We start from the raw sequence: 22,367 nt of genomic DNA, 5'->3' as shown, positions 1-22,367 counted from the left end.
GAGAGAGAGAGACACACACACAATCAGACAGAGAGAGAGAAAATTGGGGTGGCTCAGCAGTTAGCACTGCTGCCTCAGAGTGCCAGGGACCCTGGTTCGATTCCAGCCTCGAGTCACTGTCTGTGCGGAGTCTGCACATTGTCCCCGTGTTTCCTCCGGGTGCTCCGGTTTCCTCGCACAGTTCAAAGATGTGCTGGTTAGGTTGATTGGCCATGGTAAGTTACCCCTAAATATCAGAGGGATTAGCAGAGTAAATGGAGTTATGGGAATAGGGCTGGGGTGGGACTGTGGTCAGTTCTGACTCGATGGGCCGAATGACCTCCTTCTGCTGTAGGGATCCTATGTATCGGTTATAGCAGAATGGACACACTCGTAGGGAGTGTTTGCTGAGACACAGCGGACAGTGTGCAGCAGAGAGACAGCAGCGTTGGGCAGGCAGGTGACAGCTACAGTTTGGCATGGTGAGAGGGAGAGGGGGACCATAGACTTTGGAAGGTTTACTGGACAGAGAGAGAGAGAAAGGGGAAGAAGAGAGAAACCGGTGTGGGGGCGGGGGGGAGGGGGGAAGAGAGAGAGAGAGAGAGAGGGAGGCAGTGCAATCAAACCGGCACGGTTATAGTGGGGGCAGGTGAGGAAATAGGATCCAGGCAATGATCTGGGGAGGGAAAGGCCACACTGACAATCCCTCTATGGGGCCAGGGGCTCAGTTAGGAAAGGGCAGCATTTGCACTGTACTGTCCCGTCCAACACAGATTGTGGGTTCAGGGATGGGGGCGGGAGGGTGGGGAATGGATTGAGGGGCTGGTGAATAGTATGAGGGGGGCAGTGAGAGGTGGCATCAACCCTCCCCACCTTTTCACTTACCTTCTTTGGGTCCATGTTAAACTTCTTCCGTCCCATTGCAACCTGTTTGTTCCTCTGTAGAGTTTTACTGTGGGTAGAACACACACACACTCACACAAGAAAACTGTCCCTCTGCAAAATCTCCACCACAGTTTTAATAATCTCCAGGGACCACACACAGGAGGCCATTCAGCCCCTTGAGCCTGTTACACAGGAACAGGAGGAGGCCATTCAGGCCCTCGAGCCTGTTACACAGGAACAGGAGGAGGCCATTCAGGCCCTCGAGCCTGTTACACAGGAACAGGAGGAGGCCCATTCAGTCCCTCCAGCCTGTTACACAGGAACAGGAGGAGGCCATTCAGCCCCTCGAGCTTGTTGTACATGAACAAGAGGAGGCCATTCAGCCCCTCGAGTCTATTACACAGGAACCGGAGGGGGCCATTCAGCCCCTCAATTCTGTTACACAGGAGGAGCATTTGGCACACAGCCCTCATCACACCCCTCCCTCCATCTCCTCCAGCCCTCGCCCACCTTCCTTCATTAATCTCCAGCCCTTCCACTTCGAACATGGCCTCCTTCAGCTCATCGCGTAGTCTCTGGATCTCCACCATCAGCTCCACTTTCCGCTGTCGGATGTTCTCCAGCTCCAGCCTCTCTTCCGGCGTCAGGTCAGGTGGGACTGCCGAGGGGGAGGAGGGGGAGGAAGGGGGGAGAGAAAGAGAAACGTTACATTAGACCTATCTCGACATCAGAAGGGCGAGAGAGCTGGGGATGAGAATCCTCTATGAAGGGTATGTTCTATCTGTACAGCGCACAAGAAACAATACTTTTCACTGTATAATAATACGTGTGACAGTAATAAATCAAATCGAGAAAGAATTCTGAGGGGAGAATTGCTTCAGTCAAGCAACGAACTGGCCCGACCAACAACGGGAGCCAGTTCTGGAGGTGGTGGTGGGGGGGGGGGGGGGGTGCTTCCCCAGCCAGTGCCAGCGTGGGATCCATCCTGGGCCCTTTCCCCGCCAGCGACAGAGAAGCTGCAGGCGGGAATCACCTAAACGGGTGACTGACATGATCAGGGAGCAGCCGTTAACATGGTGATTCGTTCCAACAAGAAAGGGAAGACGGAACCATCGCATTCCTCTCTGGATGAATCTTGGGGTAATTATTGGGGCGTAGCTGGTTAAAGCGCTTGTCTAGTAAACAGCAGATCCTGAGTACGTTTGTGTGCATTTCACTTTGTAACTCTTGAGGTGGCGCAGTGGTTAGCACTGCTGCCTCACAGCTCCAGGAACCCGGGTTCGATTGCTGGCTCGGGTCACTGTCTGTGTGGAGTTTGCACGTTCTCCTCGTGCCTGCGTGGATTTCCTCCCACAGTCCATAGGTGTGAGAATTGGCCAAGCTAAATTGCTCCTTAGTGTCAGGGGGACAAGCAGGGTTACAGGGATAGGGCCTGGGTGAGATTGAGATTGATGCAGACTAATAGAGTCATAGAGGTTCATAGCATGGAAACAGGCCCTTCGGCCCAACTTGTCCATGCTGCCTTCAATGGGCCGAGCAGCCTCCTTACGTACTGTAGGGATTCTATGATTTGGATTCCTGAAGGTAGCAGAGCACTGACTAGGATAGCTAAAAGCAAGTGTTCTAAATGCCTTGTCAGTTGTGGTGTAGAGTGAGGTGGAGATGTCGGCATTGGACTGGGGTAGACACAGCAAGGTGGAGGAGCAGCACTCTGAAAGCTCGTGATTCCAAATAAATCTGTTGGCTTTTAACCTGGTGTTGTGAGACTTCTTTGGTAATAGAATATAAGAGCAAGGTGGTAATATTGGAGGTTGAGGGGGCGACCTGATAGAAGTCTACAAAATTATGAGGGCATGGACAGAGTGGATAGATTTTCTCAGGGGCACAGGTTTAAGGTGTGAGAGTCAAAGTTTAGAGGAGATGTACAAGGCAGATTTTTGATACAGAAGGTGGTGGTTGCCTGGAACTCGCTGCTGGGGGAGGTAGTGGAAGCAGTCGTGACTTTTAAGGGACGTCTTGACAAGTACATGAATAGGGTGGGAAAAGAGAAATCTGGTCCCGGGAAGATTAGGGGCTTTTAGTTCAGTCGGGCAGCATGGTCGGTGCAGGCTTGGAGAGCCGAACGGCCTGTTCCTGTGCTGTAATTTTCACTGATCTTTGTACAGAGTGTTGGACAGGCCACAGCTAAAACACTGTGTGCAATTCTGGTCACCTCACTATAGGAAGGATGTGACTGTACTAGCGGGGGTACAGAGGAGGTTCACCAGGATGTTGCCTGGGCTGGAGCATTTCAGCTATAGAGAGAGGCTTGGATTGTTTTCTCTAGAGCAGAGAAGGCTGAGGGGGGACATGATTGAGGTATATAAGATTCTGAGGGGTAGCGACGGGGAGCAGGGAGCAGCTGTTCCCCTTGATTGAGGGGTGAGTCACGAGGGGGCAGAGTTTTAGGGTGAGGGGCAGGAGATTCGGAGGGGATTTAAGAAAAAGTTCTTTCACTCAGGAGAGTGGTGGAATCTGGAACGGGCTACCTGGGATGGTAATGGAGGCCGGAAGCCTCACAACCTTTAAAAAATATTTGGATGAACAGCCTAAATATAACACTGAAAGATAAGGGATAGGTGCAGGAAAATGGGATTAGTGCAGCTTTAGTTGATGGTGCAGACTGGATGGGTCTTTTCTGTGCTGTATGGCTCTATAACCAGGGACTGGTGAGTAAGCAAATCCAGAAAAAACACCAGGTGCATCCCAGAACATGTGGAACTGAATCAGCTTCCGGTCATGTCATGTGTCAGTCAGGCCACTGCTCGACATTGAGCCAAAACTGACATTTAACAGGAACCAGGATTGTCAAGGAGGCAAACATGCCATCTGCCAATTTGTGGACAACACAAAATAACTGGGAATGCAAGTGGAGGGGATGACACAAAGAGTGTTCAGCCAGAATAAGGCAGTGGGCAAAAAGTTGGCAGACGGAATATAATATGGGAAAATATGGTGTTGTTCACTTTGGTAGGCAGCTGAGGATTGTTATTATTTCAGCTGCAGAAACATCAAACTCAGTAAAACTTCTAGAAAGTTCCAGCACGGAGGGATTTGGGGATCCTCATGCGCTAATCACAAAAAAGTAACATGCAAGCTCAGCACTGTGGGTGTACCTACACCACACAGACTGACTGATATCCAATAACAATCCTGGAACTCCCTCCCTAACAGCACTGTGGGTGTACCTACACCACACAGACTGACTGATATCCAATAACAATCCTGGAACTCCCTCCCTAACAGAACTGTGGGTGTACCTACACCACACAGAGCGCAGTGGGTTCAAAGCAGCAGTTCACCCACCACTTTCTCCAGAGAAACACCTTCTGTCTATTTCACCCCCACCATCTCTCTGTCCCCTCACACTCTCGATGCTTTCATGACAATATTGAATCCCTCTCTAGACAGACCTCTCTGTGTCTCTATTGCAACAGCACAGGGGGGAGGGGGTGTGAAAGGGTTTCTCTCTCTCTATACAGACAGTCCTTCCTCTGTCACTGAGAGATGGGAATGGGAGAATTCTCAAGAAATTTCTCAAAGCCTTTATTGTTTGTAGTAGGCAAGACATTCACACCAAAAACCAGGGACAGCTTCTCTCTCTCTCTATTCAAACTTCTGGTGCATGTACAGTTGAATTTGGATCGGGGTAGGCCAATCAACCCTTCCAGCCCTGCTACCCCAATTGATAAGATTGCGGCCAATACCTTGTCCCCATATTCCTCCCAATAACCTTTCACCCCCTCATTAATCGGGAATCTATCCCACTCTCCCTTAGAAACATTCAGACTCTGCCCCCACCGCCTCCTGAGGGAGAGAGTTCCAGAGGCTCACCCCCTCCCCCCAAGAGAAAACATTTCCCCCATCTCCATCTGAAATGGGCTGCCCCTTATTTTTAAACACTGACCCCTCCCCCACCCCAGTTCTAGATTCTCCCACAAGAGGAAACATCCTCTCCACACCGACCCTGTTGAGACCCCCTCAGGATCTAAAAGATTTGGATCGAGTCACCTCTTCCTCCTCTAAATTCCAGCGGATACAAGCCCAGCCTCTCCCAACCTTTCCTTATCAGACAACCTGCCCAATCCTGGGATTAGTCTGGAAAACCTTCTCTGAAATGTTTACAACACCTTTACACCTTTCCTTAAGGAAGGAGAGCAACATTATCTACAATACTCCAGAAGCGATCTCACCAACGCTTTTGTATCTGTGTCTGCTTCACAGTTTCAGCACTCAAAACTCCTTAACTGTACCAAGTATTCACACAGAATATCCCCACCAATCTTATACAACAGAGCCATCCCCACCAATATTAGAATATAGAACATTACAGCGCAGTACAGGCCCTTCGGCCCTCGATGTTGCGCCGACCAGTGGAACCAATCTAATGACCCTCTAACCTAAACTATTCCAATGTTATCCATATGCCTATCCACTGACCATTTGAACGCCCTTAAAGTTGGCGAGTCCACAACAACTGCAGGCAGGGCATTCCTTACTACCCTCTGAGTAAAGAACCTAACTCAGACATCCGTCCTATAATTACCACCCCTTAATTTAAAGCTATGTCCCCTCATGTTAGCTGTCACCATCCAAGGAAAAAGGCTCTCACTGTCCACCCTATCTAACCCTCTGATCATCTTGTATGCCTCAATTAGGTCACCTCTCAACCTTCTTCTTTCTAACGAAAACAACCTCAAGTCCCTCAGCCTTTCCTCATAAGACCTTCCCACCATACCAGGCAACATCCTGGTAAATCTCCTCTGCACCCTTTCCAATTCCTCCACATCTTTCTTATAATGCGGCGACCAGAACTGTACGCAATACTCCAAGTGCGGCCGCACCAGAGTTTTGCACAGTTGCAACATGACCTCATGGCTCCGAAATTCAATCCCTCTACCAATAAAAGCGAACACACCGTATGCCTTCCTAACAAGCTTATCAACCTGGGTGCCAACTTTCAGGGACCTACGCACATGTACACCGAGATCTCTCTGCTCGTCAACACTACCAAGAGTCCTTCCATTAGCAATATATTCTGTACTCCTGTTACTGTATATTGTATCCCAGTGTCCTATAATGATAGACCCGACCCCATCAGTACTGTACCCCAGCGTTATACAGAGACAGACCCGTCTCCACCAGTACTGTACCCCAGTGTTATACAGTGACAGACCCGTCCCCATCAGTACTGTACCCCAATGTTATAGTGACAGACCCATCCCCATCAGTACTGTACCCCAGCATTATACAGAGACAGACCCGTCCCCATCAGTATTGTGCCCCAGTGTTACACAGTGACAGACCCATCCCCACCAGTACTGTACCCCAGTGTTATACAGTGACAGACCCATCCCCACCAGTACTGTACCCCAGTGTTATACAGAGACAGACCCATCCACATCAGTACGGTACCCCAGTGTTATACAGCGACAGACCCGTCCCCACCAGTACTGTACCCCAGTGTTATACAGTGACAGGCCCGTCCCCACCAGTACTGTACCCCAGTGTTATACAGTGACAGATCCGTCCCCACCAGTACTGTATCCCAATGTTATACAGTGACTGATCTGTCCCCACCAGTACTGTACCCCAGTGTTATACAGTGACAGAACCGGCCCCACCAGTACTGTACCCCAGTGTTATACAGTGACAGATCCGTCCCCACCAGTACTGTATCCCAGTGTTATACAGTGACAGATCCGTCCCCACCAGTACTGTACCCCAATGTTACACAGTGACAGATCCGTCCCCCCCAGTAGTGTACCCCAGTGTTATACAGTGACAGAACTGGCCCCACCAGTACTGTATCTGTGTTATACAGTGACAGATCCGTCCCCCCCAGTAGTGTACCCCAATGTTATACAGTGACAGACACATCCCCACCAGTACTGTACCCCAGTGTTATACAGAGACAGACCCGTCCCCACCAGTACTGTACCCCAGTGTTATACAGTGACAGAACCGGCCCCACCAGTACTGTACCCCAGTGTTATACAGTGACTGATCTGTCCCCACCAGTACTGTACCCCAGTGTTATACAGTGACAGACCCGTCCCCACCAGTACTGTACCCCAGTGTTATACAGTGACAGACCCGTCCCCACCAGTACTGTACCTCAGTGTTATACAGTGACAGAACCGGCCCCACCAGTACTGTACCCCAGTGTTATACAGTGACAGAACCGGCCCCACCAGTACTGTACCCCAGTGTTATACAGTGACAGGCCCGTCCCCACCAGTACTGTACCCCAGTGTTATACAGTGACAGATCCGTCCCCACCAGTACTGTATCCCAGTGTTATACAGTGACTGATCTGTCCCCACCAGTACTGTACCCCAGTGTTATAGAGTGACAGAACCGGCCCCACCAGTACTGTACCCCAGTGTTATACAGTGACAGATCCGTCCCCACCAGTACTGTACCCCAGTGTTATACAGTGACAGACCCGTCCCCACCAGTACTGTACCCCAGTGTTATACAGCGACTGATCTGTCCCCACCAGTACTGTACCCCAGTGTTATACAGTGACAGAACCGGCCCCACCAGTACTGTATCTGGGTTATACAGAGACAGATCCGTCCCCACCAGTATTGTACCCCAGTGACAGACCCGTCCCCACCAGTACTGTACCCCAGTGTTATACAGTGACAGAACCGGCCCCACCAGTACTGTACCCCAGTGTTATACAGTGACAGACCCATCCCCACCAGTACTGTACCCCAGTGTTATACAGAGACAGACCCATCCACATCAGTACGGTACCCCAGTGTTATACAGCGACAGACCCATCCCCACCAGTACTGTACCCCAGTGTTATACTGTGACAGACCCGTCCCCACCAGTACTGTACCCCAATGTTATACAGTGACTGCTCTGTCCCCACCAGTACTGTACCTGTGTTATACAGTGACAGACCCGTCCCCACCAGTACTGTACCCCAGTGTTATACAGTGACAGACCCGTCCCCACCAGTAATGTACCCCAGTGTTATACAGTGACAGACCCGTCCCCACCAGTACTGTACCCCAGTGTTATACAGCGACTGATCTGTCCCCACCAGTACTGTACCCCAGTGTTATACAGTGACAGACCCGTCCCCACCAGTACTGTATCTGGGTTATACAGAGACAGATCCGTCCCCACCAGTATTGTACCCCAATGTTATACAGTGACAGACCCATCCCCACCAGTACTGTACCCCAGTGTTATACAGTGACAGACCCGTCCCCACCAGTACTGTACCCCAGTGTTATACAGCGACTGATCTGTCCCCACCAGTACTGTACCCCAGTGTTATACAGAACCGGCCCCACCAGTACTGTACCCCAATGTTATACAGTGACTGATTTGTCCCCTCCAGTACTGTACCCCAGTGTTATACAGTGACAGAACCGGCCCCACCAGTACTGTACCCCAGTGTTATACAGAGACAGATCCGTCCCCCCCAGTAGTGTACCCCAATGTTATACAGTGACAGACACATCCCCACCAGTACTGTACCCCAGTGTTATACAGCGACAGACCCGTCCCCACCAGTGCTGTACCCCAGTGTTATACAGTGACAGAACCGGCCCCACCAGTACTGTACCCCAGTGTTGTACAGTGACTGATCTGTCCCCACCAGTACTGTACCCCAGTGTATACAGTGACAGACCCGTCCCCACCAGTACTGTACCCCAGTGTTATACAGTGACAGAACCGGCCGCACCAGTACAGTACCCCAGTGTTATACAGTGACTGATCTGTCCCCACTAGTACTGTACCCCAGTGTTATACAGTGACAGACACATCCCCACCAGTACTGTACCCCAGTGTTATACAGTGACAGACCCGTCCCCACCAGTACTGTACCCCAATGTTATACAGTGACTGATCTGTCCCCACCAGTACTGTACCCCAGTGTTATACAGTGACAGAACCGGCCCCACCAGTACTGTATCTGTGTTATACAGTGACAGATCCGTCCCCCCCGGTAGTGTACCCCAATGTTATACAGTGACAGACCCATCCCCACCAGTACTGTACCCCAGTGTTATACAGTGACAGACCCGTCCCCACCAGTACTGTACCCCAGTGTTATACAGTGACAGACCCGTCCCCACCAGTACTGGACCCCAGTGTTATACAGTGACAGAACCGGCCCCACCAGTACTGTATCTGTGTTATACAGAGACAGATCCGCCCCCCCAGTAGTGTACCCCAATGTTATACAGTGACAGACCCATCCCCACCAGTACTGTACCCCAGTGTTATACAGCGACAGACCCGTCCCCACCAGTACTGTACCCCAGTGTTATACAGTGACAGGCCCGTCCCCACCAGTACTGTACCCCAGTGTTATACAGTGACAGAACCGGCCCCACCAGTACTGTACCCCAGTGTTATACAGTGACAGATCCGTCCCCACCAGTACTGTATCCCAGTGTTATACAGTGACAGATCCGTCCCCACCAGTACTGTACCCCAATGTTATACAGTGACTGATCTGTCCCCACCAGTACTGTACCCCAGTGTTATACAGTGACAGAACTGGCCCCACCAGTATCTGTGTTATACAGTGACAGATCCGTCCCCCCCAGTAGTGTACCCCAATGTTATACAGTGACAGACACATCCCCACCAGTACTGTACCCCAGTGTTATACAGAGACAGACCCGTCCCCACCAGTACTGTACCCCAGTGTTATACAGTGACAGAACCGGCCCCACCAGTACTGTACCCCAGTGTTATACAGTGACTGATCTGTCCCCACCAGTACTGTACCCCAGTGTTATACAGTGACAGACCCGTCCCCACCAGTACTGTACCCCAGTGTTATACAGTGACAGACCCGTCCCCACCAGTACTGTACCTCAGTGTTATACAGTGACAGAACCGGCCCCACCAGTACTGTACCCCAGTGTTATACAGTGACAGACCCGTCCCCACCAGTACTGCACCTCAGTGTTATACAGTGACAGAACCGGCCCCACCAGTACTGTACCCCAGTGTTATACAGTGACAGGCCCGTCCCCACCAGTACTGTACCCCAGTGTTATACAGTGACAGATCCGTCCCCACCAGTACTGTATCCCAGTGCTATACAGTGACTGATCTGTCCCCACCAGTACTGTACCCCAGTGTTATAGAGTGACAGAACCGGCCCCACCAGTACTGTACCCCAGTGTTATACAGTGACAGATCCGTCCCCACCAGTACTGTATCCCAGTGTTATACAGTGACAGATCCGTCCCCACCAGTACTGTACCCCAGTGTTATACAGCGACTGATCGGTCCCCACCAGTACTGTACCCCAGTGTTATACAGTGACAGAACCGGCCCCACCAGTACTGTATCTGGGTTATACAGAGACAGATCCGTCCCCACCAGTATTGTACCCCAGTGTTATACAGCGACTGATCTGTCCCCACCAGTACTGTACCCCAGTGTTATACAGTGACAGAACCGGCCCCACCAGTACTGTACCCCAGTGTTATACAGTGACTAATCTGTCCCCACCAGTACTGGACCCCAGTGTTATACAGTGACAGAACCGGCCCCACCAGTATTGTACCCCAGTGTTATACAGTGACTGATCTGCCCCCACCAGTACTGTACCCCAGTGTTATACAGTGACAGACCCGTCCCCACCAGTACTGTACCCCAGTGTTATACAGTGACAGACCCATCCCCATCAGTACTGTACCCCAGTGTTATACAGTGACAGACCCGTCCCCACCAGTACTGTACCCCAGTGTTATACAGTGACAGAACTGGCCCCACCAGTACTGTACCCCAGTGTTATACAGTGACAGAACCGGCCCCACCAGTACTGTACCCCAGTGTTATACAGTGACAGAACCGGCCCCACCAGTACTGTACCCCAGTGTTATACAGTGACTGATCTGTCCCCACCAGTACTGTACCCCAGTGTTATACAGTGACAGACCCATCCCCACCAGTACTGTACCCCAGTGTTATACAGTGGCAGGACCGTCCCCACCAGTACTGGACCCCAGTGTTATACAGTGACAGACCCGTCCCCACCAGTACTGTACCTGTGTTATACAGTGACAGACCCGTCCCCACCAGTAGTGTACCCCAATGTTATACAGCGACTGATCTGTCCCCACCAGTACTGTACCCCAGTGTTATACAGCGACTGATCTGTCCCCACCAGTACTGTACCCCTGTGTTATACAGAGACAGATCCGTCCCCACCAGTACTGTACCCCAGTGTTATACAGTGACAGAACCGGCCCCACCAGTACTGTATCTGTGTTCTACAGTGACTCATCTGTCCCCACCAGTACTGTACCCCAATGTTATACAGTGACTGATCTGTCCCCACCAGTACTGTACCTGTGTTATACAGTGACTGATCTGTCCCCACCAGTACTGTACCTGTGTTATACAGTGAAAACCCGTCCCCACCAGTACTGAACCCCAGTGTTATACAGTGACAGACCCGGCCCCAGTGTTGCATAAATGAGAAACACAGCAAAGTATAGGCCCTTCGGCCCTCAATGCTGTGCCGAGCTTTGTCTGAAACCAAGATCAAGCTGTCCCACTCCCTATAATTCTGGTGTGCTCCATGTGCCTATCCAATAACCACTTGAAATTTTCTAAAGTGTCCAACTCCACCATCACAGCAGGCAGTACATTCCACACCCCAACCACTCTCTGAGTAAAGAATCTACTTCGGACATCCCTCCTATATCACCACCATGAACCTTATAGTTATGCCCCCTGCTAATAGCTACATCCACCCGAGGAAACAGTCTCTGTACGCCCACTCTATCAATCCCCCTCATCATCTTATAAACCTCTATTAAGTCACCTCTCATCCTCCTCCGCTCCAAAGAGAAAAGCCCCAGCTCCCTCAACCTTTCCTCATAAGTCCTAACCTCCAAACCAGGCAGTATTCTGGTAAATCTCTTCTGCACTCTCTTCAATGCTTCCACATCCTTCTGATAGTGAGGTGACCAGAACTGCAAACAATATTCCAAATGTGGTCTCACCAAAGTCCTGTACAGTTGCAGCATAACCCCACAGCTCTTAAACTCTAAGCCCCTGTTAATAAATGCTGACAAGCTGTAGGTCTTTTTCACGGCTCTATCCACTTGAGTGGCAATCTTCAGAGATCTGTGGATATGAAGCCCTCTGTCCCTCCACATTCCTCAGAACCCTGCCGTTGACCCTGTAATCCGCATTCAAATTTGTCCTACCAAAACGAATCACTTCGCACTTATCAGGGTTAAACTCCATCTGCCATTTTCCGGCCCAGTTCAGCATCCTATCAATGTCTCTTTGCAGCCTACAACAGCCGTCCACTTCATCCACTACTCCACCAATCTCGGTGTCATCAGCAAATTTACTAACCCACTCTTCAGCTCCCCTTCCTTCAAGTCATTGATAAAACTCACAAATAGCAGAGGACCCCACACTGATCCCTGTGGTACACCGCTGGTAACTGGTCTCCAGTCTGAAAATTTTCCATCCACCATCACCCTCTGTCTTCTGTGAGACATGATGTGGAGATGCCGGCGTTGGACTGGGGTAAACACAGTAGGAAATCTCACAACACCAGGTTAAAGTCCAACAGGTTTATTTGGTAGCAAATGCCACTAGATTTCAGAACTGGCTGATCCTTGGTCAGGCGGGTGGGTGTTCTGATCACAAAGTTGTGATCAGAACACCCACCGACCTGACGAAGGAACAGCCAGTTCCAAAAGCTAGTGGCATTTCCTACAAATAAACCATGTGGACTTTAACCTGGTGTTGAGATTTCTATGAGACAGCAGTTACTTACTTTTCCAATCAGCCAAATCTCTCTCTATCCCACACCTCCTTACTTTCTTCATAAGCCTACCATGGGGAATCTTATCAAACGCCTTACTAAAATCCATGTATACGACATCAACTACTCTACCTTCATCCACACACTTAGTTACCTCCTCAAAGAATTCAATCAAATTTGTGAGGCAAGACTTCCCCTTCACGAATCTGTGTTGACTATCCTGGATTAAGCTGCATCTTTCCAAATGGTCACAAATCATATCCCTCAGGACCTTTTCCATTAACTTACCAACCACCAAAGTAAGACTGACCAGCCTATAAGTACCAGGGTCATTCCTATTTCCTTTCTGGAACAGAGGAACAACACTCGCCACTCTCCAGTCCTCTGGCACTATCCCTGTGGACAGTGAGGACCCAAAGGTCAAAGCCAAAGCCTCTACAATCTCCTCTCTTGCCTCCCGAAGAATCCTAGGAGATAGCCCATCTGGCCTAGGGGACTCATCAACACTCAAGCTTTTCAACATTGCTAATACATCTTCCCTCAGAACATCTACCTTCTCCAGTCAATCAGCTTGTATCACACTCTCACGTATACAGTGACTGACCCATCCCTACCAGTACTGTATCCCAGTGTTATACAGTGACTGACCCATCCCTACCAGTACTGTATCCCAATGTTATACAGTGACTGACCCATCCCTACCAGTACTGTATCCCAGTGTTATACAGTGACTGACCCATCCCTACCAGTACTGTACCCCAGTGTTATAAAGTGACAGACCCATCCCTACCAGTACTGTACCCCAGTGTTACACGTCGACAGACACGTCCCCATCAGTACTGTACCCCAGTGTTATAAACTGACAGACCTGTCCCCATCCGTACAGTACCCCAGTGTTATACAGTGACTGACCCGTCCGCATCAATGAGACCAGATCTGGAACATTGTGTGCAGTATTTGCCTCCTTATTTAAAGGAAGGATGTTAGACACTGTTCAAAGAATTTTCACTCAACTGATTCCTCAGATTGGGGGATTTGGTTATCACAGCACAAAATATTTGCGCAGCTTGGGGCATGGAACCCACTGGGAGTTTAGGAGAATGAGAGCAGACCTTACTGAAATGCATCAGGTGCTGAGGGGGAAGAGGTTGTGTTTGAGTAGCAGGATATTAAGAGCATCTAGAATGCCGAGGCAGAGTGGGCAGTGTTTCAGAATAAGGGGGTCTGTCTCTCATTGAGGACGAAGAGGAGTAATTCCTTTTTTTGGGAGGGGGGAGCGGTCAATGCATGGAATTCTCCTACTGCCCCCCACTCCAAGAGCAATGGCTGAGTTAGAGAGGCTTCTGATCGTGGGTAATAGAAGGGGGGGGTCTCACAACACCAGGTTAAAGTCCAACAGGTTTATTTGGTAGCAAAAGCCACTAGCTTTCGGAGCACTGCCTCTTCATCAGGTAAGTGGAGAATTCTGTTCACAAACAGGGCATAAAAAGACACAAACTCAATTTACAAAATAATTGCACGCAATATTCCAGATCTGGTCTCATTGATGCAGACAGGTCAGTCACTGTATAACACTGGGGTACTGTACGGGTGGGGACATGTCTGTCAGATTATAACACCAGGGTACAGTACTGATGCGGACGGGTCAGTCACTGTAATAACACTGTGGTACAGTACTGGTGGGGACGGGTCTGTCAACGTGTAACACTGGGGTACATACTGGTGGGGATGGGTCTGTCACTTTATAACACTGGTCTTTACAGGTAATCAAGTCTTAAAGGTACAGACAATGAGTAGAGAGAGGGTTAAGCACAGGTTAAAGAGTTGTGTATTGTCTCAGACAGGACAGTTAGTGAGATTTTGCAAACCCAGGCAAGTCGTGGGGGTTACAGATAGTGTGACATGAACTCAAGATCCTGGTTGAAGCCATCCTCATGTGTGCAGAACTTGGCTATCAGTTTCTACTCAGCAACTCTGCGCTGTCGTGTGTTGTCAAGGCCGCCTTGGAGAACGCTTACCCGAAGGTCTGAGGCCAAATGCCTGTGACCGCTGAACATTTGTGCCTGGTGATTGTGGAGCGATGTTCATTCATCCACTTTCGTAGCATCTGCATGGTCTCCCCAACATACCATGCCTCAGGACATCCTTTTCTGCAGCGTATCAGGTAGACAACGTTGGCCGAGTTGCAAGTGTACGTACTGTATACTTGTGGATGGTGTTCTCAAGTGAGATGATGGCAAACGTGACAATGATCCAGCACGTCTCGCAGAAGTTGTGTGGCAGGTTTGTGTGGCGTCATGGTCACTGTTTTCCTGAAGACTGGGTAGTTTGCTGTGGACAATGGTCTTTTTGAGGTTGTGCGGTTGCTTGAAGGCAAGAAGCAGGGGTGTGGGGATGACCTTGGCGAAATGTGCTGAGGTGATCATCCTTGATGGAGATGTATGTGCCCAAGAATGCAACCAATTCTGCAGAGTAGTCCACGGTGAGTGTGATGGTGGGATGGAGCTTGTTGATGTCTCATCACACAGGACCTTCAATCAATGCTATACACTAGATACATCAATGACATTTTTTTTCCTTTGGACTCATGGTGAACAATCTGAAGCAACGATATGATGGCTTCTTTAACATGCATCTCCATCAAGGACGGTCACCTCAGCACCTCACTGTACCGCAAGCCCATGGATAACCTCACAATGCTCCACTTCTCCAGCTTCCACCCTAAACATGTTAAAGAAGCCATCCCTACGGACAAACCCTCTGTATACACAGGATCTGCTCACATGAGGACCACCACAACAGACTCCTCCAGATGCTGAAAGATGCCCTCATAAGAACAGGATATGGCACTGGACTCATCGATTGATAGTTCCGTCGCGCCACAGCGAAAAACCACACTGATCTCCTCAGCAGACAAACATGGGGCACAGCGGACGGAGTACCCTTCGTCATCCAGTACTTCCCCAGAACAGAGAAGCTCCAACATCTTCTCCAGAGGCTCCAACATTCATTGGTGAAGACGAATATCTCGCCAAGGCCATCCCCACACACTCACTTCTTGCCTTCAAACAACCGCACAACCTCAAACAGACCATTGTCTGCAGCAAACTACCCAGCCTCCAGGAGAACAGTGACTATGACACTACAGAACCTTGACATAGCAAACTCTGCAAGGCATGCCAGATCATCAACACGGGTGCCACCATCTCACGTGAGAACACCATCCACCAGGTACTCAGCCAATTTGCAACTCAGCCAACAGTCCACCTGATACGCTTTAGGAAAGGATGTCCATGAGGCATGGTACGTTGGAGAGACCATGCAGATGCTACGACAACTGATGAATGAACACCACCTGACAATCACCAGGCAGGAGTGTTCTCTTCCTGTTGGGGAACACTTCAACAGTCACCGGCATTCAGCCTCTGATCTTCAGGTAAACTCCCGCCAAGGCGGCCTTCACGACACACGACAGCGCAGAGTCACTGAGCAGAGACTGACAGCCAAGTTCCGCACACGATCCCGGTTGAGGCCGTCCTCTTGGGTTCATGTCACACTGTCTAGAGACACTACACATCCTTTAACTTGTGCTTAACGCTCTCGCTATTCACGTTGTCTGTACCTTTAAACCTCAATTACCTGTAAAGACTTGCATTCCAACCATTATTTTGTAAATTGAGTTTGTGTCTGTATATGCCCTGTTTGTGAATCGAACTCCCATTTACCAACAAAGGAGCAGCGCTTCGAAAGCTTGTGGCTTTTGCTACCAAATAAACCTGTTGGACTTTAACCTGGTATTGTGAGACTTCTTACTGCGCTGATCCCAGCCAGCATCTCTACATCATGACTACAATGCACAGAAGCTGCCAGAGCAGCTCAAGGTTTCCAGCAAGTCCTGTTTCCAATACCCCATTGTAATCAATGGGTGTCACCACGAATTCCTTCCCCCATTAAAGTCAATAGGTGTCACCACTAATCCTCTCCCCCATTATACTCAATGGGTGTCACTCTGAATTCCCTCCCCCATTACAATCAATGGGTGTCACGATTAAAACCCTCCTCCATTGTTCACGCCCAATTTTCATTCCCACCCCGCTGCCGCCGCCGCCGCCCCCCTCACTCACTCAGACAGCTGTCCTCCATGGCCGGCTTCGCCGCCCGGGCGCCTTTCCCCAGTGCGGGGCCCAGGCGTTCCTCCTCTCCGTCCCCTCCCCCTCTCTCTACCCACGCTCTCCGATCTGCCGATGATCGGCCGCCCGCCGCAGACTGGAAACGGAAACCACCAAGTGGCCGCAACCCCGAAACCACCGAAACCAGAGGCTGTGGCGGGGAGAGGAGGGGCCGGGGGCGGGGAAAGTGGTGATGGACAGTCCTCTACTCCAATCGCCGACGGCCACCGCGCTAGGTCCACCAATCCACTTTCGGTCCGTCCTAATGGACGTGGTCTTCCGCCAATCAGACAATAGTCTGCGTTAGGTCCCGCCTCTCAGCTCGCGCGAACGCCCGCCCAACGGCTGAAGCGCGGGGCGGGACAGGAGGCTGGGAAGATATCGTGATTGACAATTGGATTGGCCCAATACACATGGAAGTCAGTTGATTGATGGCCGCCTGCACCAATCGAGACAGAGGATCAGCCCTTTTCCGACTTCGCTCGCGGAGGATGGAGGGGCGGGACACTCCTGATTGTCGCGCCTCTGACCTATCACAGAGTGGGAATCCATGATGGACGTGGATGAGGACTAATCAACGCCTGGTGATTCACTTTGCACCGCCCACTGTGGGACATCAACCAATCCGACGTCGTGTTGCCTCAGCTCTGCTGAATGAGCCGCCCTCCATTGAGCCAATGGGTGGGTGAGGACATTGTGAAGCGTCCAATAGTATGCCAGCATCTTTTTATTGACAGGTTTCTCCACCAATCAGAGAGCAAACTTGCAACTCTCCTTTAAAACAATAGAATGGACAATAGTGGCGAAAAGAACAAAAGATATTTTCTTGCAAATGGTTAAAACAGCTCATTTATCCACTTTTAAAACACAGCCTGTATATCTATAGGATTTATCTGCAATATATATGCAGAATATTAAATATTGAGATGATGATTTTATTAAAAAAGATAATATTACAAAAAAATTGGTTTTGTAGAAGTTTTTCCACTTGCACTCATCACGACGTTTCATAATGGTACAAATGGCACCGCGAAAGAGCAACGCTGACATCCTTGTGATCAACCTGATGACTGCAAGGCAAAAAATGAAACATCTCTTTTCCCAGATAATAGAATCGTACAATCTCTACAACGCAGAAGAAGGTCATTTGGCCCACGGAGTCCCCACCTTTCTCCATCTTACCCAGGCCCATGCCATCCCCTACCCCGCCATATCCCCGTGCATTTACCATGGCCAATCTCCCTAACCTGCCTCTGAACTGCCCTCTGAAATGACTGAGTGAACACAGTAAAAAGACTGACAACACCAGGTTTTAGTCCAACCGATTCATTTGATAGTAAACTCACAAGCTTTCGAGGTTTCCCTCTTCGTCAGGTGAATGGAGAGTTCTGGCCTCAGACAGAGCATATAAAGCACAGACAGTTTAGAGATTACTGATTAGAATGCGAATCCTTACACCTAACCTGCTGTTCAAGACCTGAAGTGGCTGACAATGTGAGTGGAAGGAGCACTGATCACAGGTTACAGAGATGTGTATTGTCTCCATACAGTACAGTAAGTGAGGTTTTGCAAACCCAGGCAAGTGGTCACGGGCATTCAGCCTCTGACCTTCGGGTAAGCATTCTCCAAGGCGGCCTTCACGACACACGACAGCGCAGAGTCGCTGAACAGAGACTGATAGCCAAGTTCCGCACACATGAGGACGGTCTCAACAGGGATCTTGGGTTCATGTCGCACTATCTGTAACCCCCGTGACTTGCCTGGGTTTGCAAAACCTCACTTACTGTACTGTCTGGAGACAATACACACCTCTTTAACCTGTGATCAGTGCTCCTTCCACTCACATTGTCAGCCACTTCAGGTCTTGAACAGCAGGTTAGGTTGAAGGATTCGCATTCTAATCAGTAATCTCTAAACTGTCTGTGCTTTATATGCTCTGTCTGAGGCCAGAACTCTCCATTCACCTGACGAAGAGGGTAACCTCGAAAGCTTGTGAGTCTATTATCAAATAAATCGGTTGGACTAAAACCTGGTGTTGTCAGACTTTTTACTGTGTTTACGCCAGTCCAACGCTGGCATACCCACACCATGACTGAGTGAGACAGGGATATTTAGAGATGGGCAATAAATGCTGGCCAAGCCATTGCACCCACATCCTATGAGATGTGCTGCACTCCCTCAGTACTAGCGCCATCGATGAAACAAAGAAAAAGATCACTTCTAATTTATTTTAGTTGATTATTCTACAATCTACATTCATCATTTTATCAACTGAGCTGGTTTTTATATGTGCTTCTCCAATTCCATCCTCTCAAGCATCCCCCGATCCCCATCACTCCACCTTTAGCTGACTGGGGGGAGGGGGGTGCCCTAAGCACTGGAATTCCCTCCCTAAAACTCCCTATCTTCCTATCTCTCTTTCTCAATCTCTCTCTCCCTCAATCTCTCTATCCATTACTCCCCCAGTTCTCTTTATCTCTGTGACACTGGAGCTGGAGAGAGGGAGAAAGAAACAGACCGTGAGAGTCTGTAACCCTGCAGAGGCCCTGTCCCTTCATCCACTGTAACTGTGTGTGCGTTCCACTTTGACACTTCCTCTGGACCTGCAGTCACGGGGTGAGAATTCCAAATGAGGGCATTGAGTGAAAACGAACATTACATTCCAATCAAACACACCCTTCCAAAGGAATTCAGCAAAATACACTTCAGCCATGAATCAGCAACTCTCAGATCAGAATGAGACAATTGTAGTTACAGAGAACGAGAGCCATTTGAGCTCCATAATCCAGGCTGACACTCCCCCCGGGTGCCAGTACTGAGGGAGTGCTGCACTGTCGGGGGTAGATGTATATACTCTAGGATTTGAACTCCATAATCCAGGCTGACACTCCCCCCGGTGCCAGTACTGAGGGAGTGCTGCACTGTCGGGGGTAGATGTATATACTCTAGGATTTGAGCTCCATAATCCAGGCTGACACTCCCCCCGGTGCCAGTACTGAGGGAGTGCTGCACTGTCGGGGGTAGATGTATATACTCTAGGATTTGAGCTCCATAATCCAGGCTGACACTCCCCCCGGTGCCAGTACTGAGGGAGTGCTGCACTGTCGGGGGTAGATGTATATACTCTAGGATTTGAGCTCCATAATCCAGGCTGACACTCCCCCCCGGTGCCAGTACTGAGGGAGTGCTGCACTGTTGACATCTCCACATTTTGGACAAATTTGGAGCCCTGAGTGCTTTTATGAGGAGGAATCTCTTCTCTCAGAGGGGATTTTCACAGTACCTTCGTTGCAGTGTGAATGTAAGCCTACTAAGTGACTAATAAATAAATTTTAAAGTTTAAAACTGTAACTGATTAGTCTGCAGGAATACTCCCTGACTCCCCCCCCCGTCATTCCACCCCCCACCCCCCCACCCCCTGCGACTCTCCATATGTTCAAGGCTAGATTAGAGAGGCTTCTGATTGACAAGAGGGCCAAGGGTCATTGGGGGGAGGGGTCAGACGGGAGGGGGGAGCTGAGACCACAATCTGCCATGATCTTACCAAATGGCACAGAAGGGCCCGATGGGCTGAATGGCCTATTGTCATGATCTCATGTTCTTAGCTACACTTTTAACCTCATTCAAGGTACCAGTACTACTTGAAGGGTTTGTTGAAGGTGAAACGGGATCATTGGCAGCAATACTTGGGGCATGGGGTATCTCTCCCTCCCTTACACCCTGACCATCCCTATCTCTGCAAGCTCCTCTAACCCCTTAGCCCCAGCTCCATGTAATGCAGTGGATGAAGAATGTAGGGGTTACATTTGTAGTTCCAACTACAGTTGGAAAACCCATCCAGTTCACTAATGTCCCTTTAGGGAAGGAAATCTGCCGTCCTTACCCGGTCAGGCCTACATGTGACTCCCGAACCACAGAAACCACCAATTGAGACACTGTTCAAGGGGCAATTAGGGATGGGCAATAAATGCTGGCCCAGCCAGTGACATCCATGTCCCAGAGAAGAATAAATTTAGGGAAGCGAATGTGGAACCATTATTCAAAATGCGAAGTCTGGAGAAAAAAGGGAGTGACAGGTCAGTGAGTCTAATATCAGAGGTAGGGGAAATTATTGGAAAAACATTGCTGAGGGAGAGAATTCCCAAGGACAGGCAAGGATTATCAAGGATAGTCAGCATGGCTTTGTCAAAGGAAGGTCATGTCTTACAAGTTTGTCGAGACATTTCGAGGAGGTGACGAGGGGTGCAGATGAGGGTGGTGTGGTGGATGCAGTCTACATGGACTTCAGAAAGGGTTTTGACATGGTCGTGCATGGGAGACCGGACAAGGAATTCAGAGTTCATGGATCCAGGGCAATTTGTCAAATTGGATCCAAAATTGGCTTAGTGGCAGGAAGCAGAGGGTGAAGGTTGAAGGTTGGTTTTGTGACGGGAAACCTTTGTCCAGTGGTGAAATGGAGGAATTATAGAATACCTACACTGCAGAAAGGGGTCATTCGCCCCATCGGATCTGCATCAAACACAATCCCACCCAAACCCCATTCCCCCAACCCTTCATTGTTACTCTCCTAATTCCCCCTGACAATTTAGCATGGCCAATCCACCAAACCCACACATCTTTGGGCTGTGGGAGGAAACTGGAGCATCCGGAGGAAACCCATGCAGACACAGGGGGAGAGTGCAGACTCCGCACAGACAGAGGCTGGATTTGAACCTGATCCCTGGCGCTGTGAGGCAGGGGAGGGGGAGAAGAAGGGAGAGGGGGGGGAGAAGAAGGGAGGGGGGGAGGAGGGGGAAGGGAGGGGGGAGGAGGGGGAAGGGAGGGGGGGAGGAGGGGGGAGGAGGGGGAAGGGAGGGGGGGAGGAGGGGGAAGGGATGGGGGGACGGGGAGAGAGGGGGAGGGGATGCGGGGACGGGGGAGAGAGGGGGAGGGGATGGGGGGACGGGGGAGAGAGGGGGAGGGGATGGGGGGAGAGAGGGGGAGGGGATGGGGGGACGGGGGAGAGAGGGGGAGGGGATGGGGGGACGGGGGAGAGGATGGGGGGACGGGGGAGAGGATGGGGGGACGGGGGAGAGAGGGGGAGGGGATGCGGGGATGGGGGCAGAGAGGGGGAGGGAGGGGGGAGGGAGGGGGGAGAGAGGGGGAGGGAGGGGGGAGAGAGGGGGAGGGACGGGAGAGAGGGGGAGGGGATGCGGGGATGGGGGCAGAGAGGGGGAGGGAGGGGGGAGAGAGGGGGAGGGAGGGGGGAGAGAGGGGGGAGAGAGGGGGAGGGACGGGAGAGAGGGGGAGGGGATGCGGGGATGGGGGCAGAGAGGGGGAGGGAGGGGGGAGAGAGGGGGAGTGAGGGGGAGGGGAGAGAGGGGAAGGGGGGAGGGGAGGAGGGGAGGGGACAGGGGGAGACAGGGTGAGGGAGGGGAGTGAGGGGGAGACAGGGGGAGGAAGGTTGAGGGGGAAGGGGGGGGGGGTGAGGGGCCGGATGTTGAAGGGCCGGAAGTGAAGAGCAGGTTCCGGTT

At 50.7% G+C, this 22,367-nt stretch overlaps 1 protein-coding gene across 1 annotated transcript in view; it reads right to left on the bottom strand.

Moving 5' to 3' along the window:
* The window catches only part of LOC145344704 (cytohesin-2-like), a 31,763-nt gene extending 14,746 nt beyond the window's left edge, over positions 1-17,017 (bottom strand). Inside the window, 3 exon segments of the mRNA XM_080191810.1 lie at positions 865-931; positions 1,375-1,522; positions 16,810-17,017. Of these exon segments, the coding sequence (XP_080047936.1) occupies positions 865-931; positions 1,375-1,522; positions 16,810-16,828 (234 nt within the window). The 5' untranslated portion in view covers positions 16,829-17,017.
* Positions 17,018-22,367: the final 5,350 nt, after the last annotated feature.

This window comes from Carcharhinus amblyrhynchos, chromosome 7 (genome assembly GCF_965287045.1).
Source record: "Carcharhinus amblyrhynchos chromosome 7, sCarAmb.v2.hapA, whole genome shotgun sequence".
NCBI lineage: Eukaryota > Metazoa > Chordata > Chondrichthyes > Carcharhiniformes > Carcharhinidae > Carcharhinus > Carcharhinus amblyrhynchos.
The sequence above is the reverse complement of the archived record's forward strand: the minus strand, read 5'-3'. Positions and strand labels throughout refer to the sequence as shown.